This window comes from Morone saxatilis, unplaced genomic scaffold (genome assembly GCF_004916995.1).
Source record: "Morone saxatilis isolate NCDOM2014 unplaced genomic scaffold, NCSU_SB_2.0 Contig6, whole genome shotgun sequence".
Lineage (NCBI taxonomy): Eukaryota > Metazoa > Chordata > Actinopteri > Moronidae > Morone > Morone saxatilis.
In genome coordinates this window covers 8,534,272-8,544,661 of record NW_023340206.1, presented here as the reverse complement: position 1 = coordinate 8,544,661, position 10,390 = coordinate 8,534,272, and the positions used below count along the sequence as shown (strand labels likewise).

Sequence of the window (10,390 nt, the reverse complement as noted above, 5' to 3'; positions counted from 1 at the left end):
ATATGCGGGGGCTTGCATTGATTTCATAATATCTGCATTTTCGTTGCAAAAAAAAAAGTCACATATATCTTCGCAGAAAGTTGAAAAATGTTGGAGTTTACTTCACACAAGAGCAAGGCAATTTTTTCCTTCTGTTGCCATGGGAAACGTTATGGAAGTGAGTGAAGCTGCAAACCCCGCGAAGAAAAAATCCCCCTTTAAATGCTTATTAGAATGATATATAATATAGAACATAACTACCATCCTTAACAATTTCTGAGACTTCCAACCACCAGTAACATATAAATGCACATTTTGTCATGATTATAGGATTTTATTTTATCAATAAGAATCACTATAAGCCCATCATAATGCACATCAAACAGAGACATATGAACACAAATGAAAATACAAATTAACTTATATATATATAGAGATAGATATATAATATCTATCGGCTAGTTTTATATTTAATATCACTGAGTAGATTCAAGAAATTGACGTTCATGAAAAAAATAGGTTATAATCCAGAGAATGTTTGACCAGGGAAATAGAACATTGATGAAAGACAGAATATTAACACAACACGGCGACAGATACAACCATACAGTTATGTTGCGGCTCCATTTAACATAAATACAAAAAATAAGACATTGAGATAGAGAAGAGAAATGCTAAAATTATATAACATATTCACAGCGGAGAAAGTATATGTCTACTTATGTAATATGTCTAAATTTAAACCTTTTCAATAAATATAAAATAAGAATTTAGGAATAAAACCTGATTGGCTTTCCACATGTCACATTTATAGATTACACAATCTTTATTGTTGTTATTATATATTGTCTCCCCTCTCTGTTTCGCACATACAAGGAAGTCCATTAGATGGCACTGGGCAGGAGCCCAGTCTGTCACATTACTGACTCACACAGTTCCTCATTTTCAACTCCCATCTGTCACCAAAACACATCAGCTTGTTCTAATCTGCCAGAAGAAAAGCTTCACTATTGCACAGTCACCCTGAATAAGAGTAAACTGATTAAAAGTTGTACATTCTTGATTCATTCTGCTTCAATGTAAACTGTCATTTACTTGTCACCTCAGAGTTGCTTAGAAGCAAGTCTTGTAATACTCCTATGAAACATCGGTCATGTTCCCTGTACTTTTACATTCTGCAAAGCCTGAAGCAACGCTTTGCTTAAAGCTCCATGAACAAAGTTAAAGTGCTGAGGTTTTACTATTTAAAAGAAATGTGAATTAGTTCGTTTTCAAAACACTATTATGTGCTGTGATGACCTGTGGAAAATTGATCTTAGCTTAATTCACTGTTACACAGCTAAAGTATTTGTATAATGCTTGCGTGCTTGAATATTCACTGTGATAAGATGACTACAGGAAAGGTCAAATGTGTGTTTCATTTGTTTTGTTGCATTTTAACCTCAAAGAGCAGAACTGCTGCTCTGGTTAGGACCTCAGACGACAGATGACGGCAGTTGCGTGCAAGTATTATTTTGTTGTGTGTTGCCCTTTGACCTGACAGGGAGAGAGAAAGAGTTTATTATACTGCATGCAGATAATTACACATAGATTAGATATTATGTCACTGGGGAGTTATATTTGCCCATAAGGAGAATTGCACCTTACCTTTTAAACTTTATTCCAGCAACAACCGCAAAGCAGGAAATTAACAGCATGGCACAAACTATAACTGCAACCCCTGACTGAGACAGTCCTTTCCCTGGAGAAAAAACAGCACATGGTCAGTGTGTACAGCAATAAAGTGAATTACATTTACCTAAAAAGAGGAAGGTGGGAAATTTTTTACTTTAACACTCTTACTATTACATGCAGAGACTTCACTTCCCTGACAGATTTGACAGATTACCTCCCCAGAGAGCTAATGTTTACCACTCACTGTACAGTGACACAGGTTTTTTCTTGAAATGAAACCTAACAAGAAGTGAAACTGAATGTAATGCGTCACTGCCCAGCTGACGCCCAGGGATGAGCACAATCCTTTGCTCTTAGTCACACTGAGGGGAATACACATTCATTCAGTGCACTCACTACAATTCCCAGACTACCTCTCTAAGAGAGTTCTTGGGACTTTCCTGCTTCCTGCTTCAGTAAACAATGTCACTCGTCTGTTACCAGAATATGGACTATCAAGGAAATCATGTTACCATTTATTACAGTAACACTGGATGGATTCCCTTTGTCTAAACAAACAATTATATTCATAACATGAACTTTACTCCAGACACAAGGAGAACAATTAGATGCTTGGATGACTTTTTTTTCCTAAGAAACTATCATGTTTTTCATTTTTCCAAAATCAGATCTACTGATTATAAACTCCTTATCACAAAAGGTGGAAACGGTGGGGTGGATTTGTAACATCCCTTTCTGTCAGTGAGGATAACTAAAGCTGGGAATTTGCTGTGACAGGCACTGGGACTTCCTACACAGGTCACTTCCTATAGATCCAGAGATGGGTTGTACTGACTCTGTCCCTTTCTTCCACTGTTTAACAATCAGTTCCTGTCAGTAAGCATGGTTTGTAAAAATACTGGGAGTTTTCTTGATAACCAATCTTCTCAGTACACTAGAATAATATTTGCACTGGGACTTCCTGGGCGGTTCTCTTACTAATGAGCCAGAAACCAGTTTGAGACATACACTATGAAACTCTACAGCTACATTAATACACACACTAGTGGTTGTTATATATAAAATGACTGATATACATACCCTCCTTTTTAATCTTCCCAAGACTTGAAGAAAAGGGGATCCTCTCGCGCCTTTGTCCAATCATTCCACTGTTCAGCATGCAATCCACATGTCCCTTCCAGTCCAGAGGAACTTTCAGAGTGATGTTGCGGGAGCTGGTAAATGTGTGGTCGCCGTTGGCTACTGTCGACTGTAGTTGGTCTAAGCTGGTGAGGTGAGGTGAGATGGCCCACTGAATGGTTGGGGCTGGTTTTCCTGTTGCAGAGCAGCTGAACACAACCTCCTCCATGTCTCTTTCCTCGTTTTCGCTGCTGACGAGTTGCACTCCTGTATTCACCTTGGATATTCCTTCATAGAGAGTAAAACCTGGTCAGTTTGAGGGCTGCAGCCATGCTGTGAGATGTTCTGCCAAAGATTATTTGATAACTTGAATGCTTTAGTTCCAAAATGATCAGAACTGGAAGGAAAACGTCTAAATTTTGGGCTTCCAAGACCTAATATCATGTTACAGTTTACCTTGCACTGTGAGGCAGGTCTTCTTCCTTTTGGACCCATCGGGATACACATTGAAGGAACAGATGTAGCAGCTTTCATCTTCCCATGTTACATTCTTTACAAGGATGGATGTTGAAGTGAGGGACGCTTCCGCTAAGATCACTTTCCCCACGTAGGGCTCATTTACTTGCAGTCCAAACCGCTTGCTGTAGGTTGCTAAATTCTCAATGGAGTCATCCTTGAAAAGCCTCTGCCACGTGACCTGGAGCACACCTTGTGGGACACAGTAATCCTCCAATCAGTATGTACTGTAACACAGCTAAAAATGTGACTAAGTTACTCTAGTACTGTATAAGTACAAATTAGTAGTGTATTTGTACTTTCTTCTAATGCCACCTTCTATTTCTACTCCAACACATCTCAGAGAGAATTACTGTTCATCTGACAGCTTTAGTACGTTTAGTTTAGTTTAGTTTCTTTATAAATTAATTTAATTAAATACATTGTGCATATTAAACCTATGAATGTTTATAAATAACAATAACTCTATTTATAAACAAACTCTAAATAAACAATAACTCTATTAATCAATAAGTCCATTGACAGAAAATGAACTGGCAGCTATGGTAGCCCACTGGCAGCTGGCTTTTTGATCAAATATTTCAATAATTATAATTTATTTTGAATAATTTTGAATTTTAGTCTTTTGGTTGTACAAAACAATTTTCGGGAAGGGCTCTGGCTCATCATTTCTCACTATTTTCTAATTTTAAAACAATTAATCAATTAATGAAGAAATAATTAACCAATTAATAACATAATATAATTAAAATAATCAATTGTCCCATACAAAATACTTGAAATGAGCTCCACCTCAACCAACAGTAAAATCCAGCTTTTACACTGATGCATGAATATTAATAATCATTAATATAATATAATATAATATAATATAATATAATAACAATCTCATTCTATTCACAAACTTGTACTTCAGTAACATTTTCATTGCAGGCAGGAATACTTTAACTTCCCAACAGAGTATCTTTTACAGTGTGGTAGGATGTGAATCCTTCCTGCATCGCTGGTTGCATCCTCACTGTACAAAAATAAAAAAAAGCAGTTTACTGCGCACCTGTTGGATCTGCTAATATGCATTTATATCGCGCCTCCCCGCCGTAGTCAGCTGTTCCATTTCCATAACCGGTGATCTGAGACGCTGAGGCTGAAAATAAAGAAGTGTCGGTAAGTCAGTTTGTTATTTTGCATCAATTAATACCAAAATGGATAAAACTGTGACCATGAATAAAAATATATATTGGGATTTTTGGATTTAAAATAACATCCAAGACATCTGAACATAAATAAAACGAAACATACTGTTTGTTTATAAAACTCCCATTACATATCGATTTAAAGATACAGGATAAGATAAGCCGTTATTGCTCCCCGGAGGGCAAAGTCAGGAGTAAAAAAAGAATACAAGTAAAAAACTTCAAAAGATAAATAATGTCTCAATTATAAGGTAAGAGTGACTGTAACTACTGTATCTAAAAAAAACAAAAAACAGACTGCAGTGAATATAAAGGTGTTTCCCTTCCAGTGTCACTTACCTTTAAACAACAAGCCAAAGAGTATGTAGATCTGCAACATCTTGCTCTACTCCACTGCTGCACCAGTAACACTTTCAGTTTAGCCTCTGAGAAGCCTTTTAAATACTGGGACTGAAAGCGATAGAGAGAGAGAGAGAGAGGGGGTGGGAGCGTAGGTGGTGGTGATATGGTGATGGTAGTGGGTAGGTGGGAGGGGGTTCCTCTGGGGTTCTTTACATGACTACATATCTGGGAATCAGGGATTCATACTGTTTCAATTCAACTAAACTGGGGTCACATTCAGGACTTAAAGGAAAAGTATGCTGAATATATGTTTACATGACAAACAGATCACATTTATGATGCTGGACTACATCAAGGTAATGTAAATTCTTATTTAACATGACTAATGTGCTAATGTGCTAATGACATCAGTTAGTGGGAATACATAAGGTAGTGGTGTGCTGTAAAGGGTTATTATGCAATAATAAATGCCAAGCAGCAGAAGTTGGCATAGATTTATTTCAACCTCATTCACACTCATCATTGTTAAAATAACATCTAATATCACTACTGCAAGGTCCAGTAAATTGTGTGCATACTGTGCTTACAACAACTCCAGTAATCACAGGCGGTTAAAAAAAATCCCAGAAGCAGAAGTTCCCTGGTGTTATGAGGTTTTTAGTGTGAAACCATTTCCCCGTGGACTGCACGGTCTTGTTCTTATGTGCGATAACAAACATGTGAAATCTGACATGTGTTGCTTCAGCAAACTTGACTTGACACCCCAAAAGTGGACTGGGTAAGTCCACGCTGATGAGAATACAGCCTTGTGTGAATCAAGATAACAGAAGGGAACAAACTTCTCAAAACTAATGAGTCATGTTAATGATCAGGAACAGTCAGTTACGTAATCCAAGTATCACAATAATTAAGTAACTTGATTATTTCCCGGAAGATTTTTGTGTCCTCTGCTCTGTTTTATTAAAGAAAAACTGATGTATTTTAATATCATCCTGCTATTAATCCCCATTTTACCTGTAATCTCATAATGTCTTTTTTATACATAACTCAGTTACATGTAATCCATTACTTCCCAAGCTTGCCTACAGCACAGAGAAAGTACTATACCTGGGGTCAACCTATATTATCCAGAGAGACATTCCCCCCCCCCCAAAAAAGGAGAAAAATCTGTCTGGAGCTGCAAATCACATGTGATCTTTCACAGCCTTCTTATGCAAATTTCTCACCACAGTTCAAACATAGCCAGCATTGTTGTTGGTGAAAGCAAACTAATCTCTCCACGCACTATTAAATTCTCCATTTTCCTCCCAGACTTTTCTTTCTTTGGAGTTGGAATCCAGAGATAACGAGACTCAAGACTAGGAGCCACTCTCTTAAAATACAGAGGAAACGGCGCCAGGTAGGGACGTAATGTTTGATTATATATATTTTTGTTTGCAAAATATGATGTTATGTTATTTGGTGTGTTATGGCTTCACATTTCTACAGCTTGAGAATGTAAGAATACAATGATGTTAAAAAAAAAAACGTGTCCATATGTCAAAGCCACAGGGAGCCACTGGAGGGGGGCCAAAGGGCCACAGGTTGCTGACTCCTGTACTATACTGTGTGATACTTTACATCCTCCTTTACAAATTCTACATCAGGTCGTGGAAGTGTTAATATCCTATAACGGGTTTATTACCATCTCCACCTCTGATCGGCTGCTTTGCCGGTCCTCTGTTATAACACATTTGCAGTTTCTGGGCCACTAATTGCAAATATTACACATGTTAAAGCTTATTTTAATATGGGGTTAATAGCAAACAGAAAGCTATTGCTGCTAAATATTAACCTTTCTGTCCAAGGAGTCTTCATCATGGCCATAGGTGACTACTGGCTACCCATCCATAAATGTGAAACTTATCAGGGAACTGGTTTAATTTGGAATTGTATCAAGTGTACAGTCATTCTGTTTAGAGTTAATGTTTGTTTCTTTGGAAACACCACAGCCCAACAGGAAATAATGACAGTGGCATGCTAACAGATGCAGGATTTTAACCCATGTGTCTACATGCCCCATCACGCTGGTGGATATTTGTTGTGCAATAGACAAGGTTGTTTATCTCTGTTGTGAGATCTTGTGTACAAAACAGCATATAGAGGAAGTTATTGCATAATTCCTCCTTGGAGTTCAGGGAAGAACCTAACAGCTTGGTAGAAGGGTTACTATAGTACCTTGACTGCCAGATACTTCAAGATGGTACAGTGGCGCCCAGACAGCTCACCTGGTAGGGCTGGTGCCCCATGTTCAAGTCCGACCTGTGGCCCTTTGCTGCGTGTCATCCCGTCTCTCCTGTCATTCTTCAGCTGTCACTATCGATTAAAGGCAATAAAAGCCCCCATTAAAAAAAAGAGGGTACAAAGATGATAAAATGAAAAATACCTGCTAATACTGTATGGAGATTTAGAAAAAGCACTTCTTTGTAGTAATTCTCTGAGTCATTTTCATTTTCTATATTACATTTAATCAATTAATGTGTGAATCATTGGGATTAAAGTCCAAAGTTCGATTGCACATATGGGCTTATTGTTTTATTGCACATTAACATGCTTCCTTCCTTCCTTCCTTCCTGGATAATGTGACCAAGCAGTGAATCCTATTATGGAAATTTTGAAAAATATTAATTTCATGAGGGAAGTACCTGTGCTACCTGGCAGCTGACACCTGTAATTTTAAACCAGAATGCGACGCTAAAGGCATAGCTAGTGGTGGCTTGTGGTTTAGTAATATTACCATGTGTGCAAACACTAAACCACAGCAGTAAGATCGAGATTAGACCAGAAAGTTACTATTATTTTCGGTCACATAGGCCACTTCTCTGATTTTCAGCCTTATCTTTGGGCACCAGCTGTAGATGGACTGTCAGTCACAAAACTTCAGCTTTCTTGATTTTAATGTTGAATTTTCCTGATTTGAGTCTTGTTGTCTCTGGAAGAGAGAATTGAAAGTTCAAATGAATTTCTCTTCTCTCTTAGTTTATAAAGGACTTGACATGTATAAATAAGCTACACAATAAAATGTGCAAAAAGTTGGATTTGTATCAGGCTGTGCTTTAATAAACCTACTGGCCCCTTCATTCTTTAATCCTAATTAGAGGACCAGTGTGTAACATTTAGGATGATTTAACTGGAATATAATATTCATAGGCATGTTATCAATAGTGTATAATCACCCGAATATAGGAATTATTGTGCTTTTGTTACATTAGAATAAACCTTTTTATATCTACAGACATTGCAGATCCGCTATGTTTCTACAGTAGCTCAGAAGGGACAAACACTGGCTCTAGATAGCGGGCGTTCACTGCCACCGTAGTTTCTCCTTTTACACTTGGAAGCTGAGGGTGAAGCGACAGAGTTGCAGTCTAAAACTGCACCACTAGATGTCAGTAAATCCTATCTGTATCATAACTGCCCTCTGATCCTAATCCCATCTACACAAAGAGCAGATATTCAGCTCAGGCTGACCTACAGCCACCATGACAGTTTATTTAGTTCCTCTACTCTCACTAATAGTGGAGGGATTAAGGAGAGGTTAGAAATGGTTCACTGGTCCTTTAAATGTACTGTAGCAGTGGTAAAGTGTATGTTAGAGTATCAAAAGCTGAAATATTCATTAGGCAGACTGCCCCCTGGCCCTGTCAGTGCTGCATCCTACATCATATCTGATTATTATTGCTGCATTAAAACTACCTTCAGGTTGTGGGTAAAGCAATAGCACGGGATCCACTTTAACAGTAGGACAACTGAACACCATTGACTGAAAGTGATCACTTCACTACCTTGCATCATATCAGTCCGTCAATCTTAATTAACATTAAATCATTACAGGCAGCGTGCATCATATTATGAAGTTCCTCATCTAGGTTACGCAACAGAATACACATTTATTTTTTTGCATTACCATTAATTAACTTGTAATGTAACTTGTTTGCATGTAGATTATTTCAATAAACTTGCACACATGCACAAAATAAAACTTGACTGAAATAAATCTTATTTGACACCAATAAGCAGCATTTTAACAATGGGGTTGGTCACAGTGTTGCTAATGTTAACTTCCTTATATACTGTCTGTGTTAATAGTGTAAAATCTTAATCTAAAAGTAACCAGCAACTATAGCTGTCAGAAACATGCAGTGGATAATAAATTACAATATTTCTCTCTGAAAAGTAGTGCAGTAAAAGTAAAGTAAAAGTCAACATTGTCAACATTGCACATCAAAATCTGTCTGTGTGATCATGATTAGTAGTTTAAACAAAAAAAGAGGGTGTTTTAAATCACTTTATGCTCATTAGACAGGTATAGTAAAGTGGAAAGTGAAATTCCAAATGGAGAAGTACTTTGTTTTATTATTATCATCATATTCCTTGATTTCAAAATCAACGTGTGAGAATGTGCTTCACTTGATTTAAAGGGGAACTTGGCAACTTGGCAACTCTAACCATTCTTCGCCGGTTGTACTCTTGTTCACTCGCACTGTTTTTCTCAACGAGCTCCACCTAAGCTCCCCTGGGACGTGTATTTCACAACACTTCGTAACAAAAAAACTCAACTGTAGCGGCCACTCCTGCCCCCTTTCTACCGCTGCTGATGTGCCTTTTTTACCGGCAACTTTTTCGCTGTGGAGCATATCTACCGAGGGTGGGTAATACATATATACACTAACCGTTTATTTGACGGATGGCTGTGCTGCTTTATGTGGAATTGCCGTAAAAGCCGTTCGTGTTTCTCGCTCATTCTCGCGATACTTGCCTATATCGCGAATTTACCGGGACGGTAAGTCCCAAAGTTGCGAAGTTTTTCGGCCTGGGGGCGCTGCACGGCGCGGGTGGGACGGTCGCACATATTTTTCACGTCCAGGCCAGTTTAGGACCATCCAGACACGCTGTGGCCTTCCGTCCGTGCGGTCGTCAGCTGCGTGCTGTTGGTCGCGGGCTGGTTCGTGAGATGCCCTGTGTGGGTATCCTTGCCTTTTTGATGGCTGCGGGTGGTGCCGTGGGTCCGTCTGCTTCCGTGTGGTGCTCTCGTGCTCGTTACGTCTTCCGCGTCCGTGTGTGTGGGCGTAAGTTAGTTGTGGCGTGTCTGCAGGGGGTTGGGTATAAGCTGATAAGCAAGTTGCCAAGTTGGGCTTTTAGAGGTAAATAAAATGACGGCGCCATATTGTGGGTCGGGTCCAGGTGCTCTGATCTCTTCACTGTTATCACAGAATGGAGAGGTGTTTGAAAACAATCATATATCAGGGTGCTTTCTTGCTCGAGCTCCAATGCAAGAGCCAGTGACCTTGTTGGTTTGGGGGGATTTATAGTTGTGAGTTGCATTGGCGAGTGGGAAATGCAAGGTGGCTGGTGTTGGTAATCATAAGTATTTGCCGCTTGTAAGTTATGCCGTGTGTCCCCGATTCAGGGCTTATCTCGAGTCAGTTTCCCGTTGTAATCTCCCTGGAGCGGTGGGAATTCGTGTCTCTTGAGCGTGGAATAGATGCTGCTGGCAAAGGGCGCTGCGCCAAAAACTGCGTGGATAT

The 10,390-nt window shown here is 38.9% G+C and overlaps 1 protein-coding gene across 1 annotated transcript; it reads right to left on the bottom strand.

Annotated features, from left to right (window-relative positions):
• Positions 1-882: 882 nt before the first annotated feature.
• Positions 883-4,931, bottom strand: LOC118340030 (OX-2 membrane glycoprotein-like; the record flags this gene model as incomplete). Its single annotated transcript, XM_035677872.1, is given in 6 exon segments — positions 883-1,515; positions 1,627-1,720; positions 2,734-3,060; positions 3,229-3,480; positions 4,343-4,432; positions 4,821-4,931. Coding segments are annotated over 6 exon segments (864 nt in total). The 5' UTR covers positions 4,861-4,931.
• Positions 4,932-10,390: the final 5,459 nt, after the last annotated feature.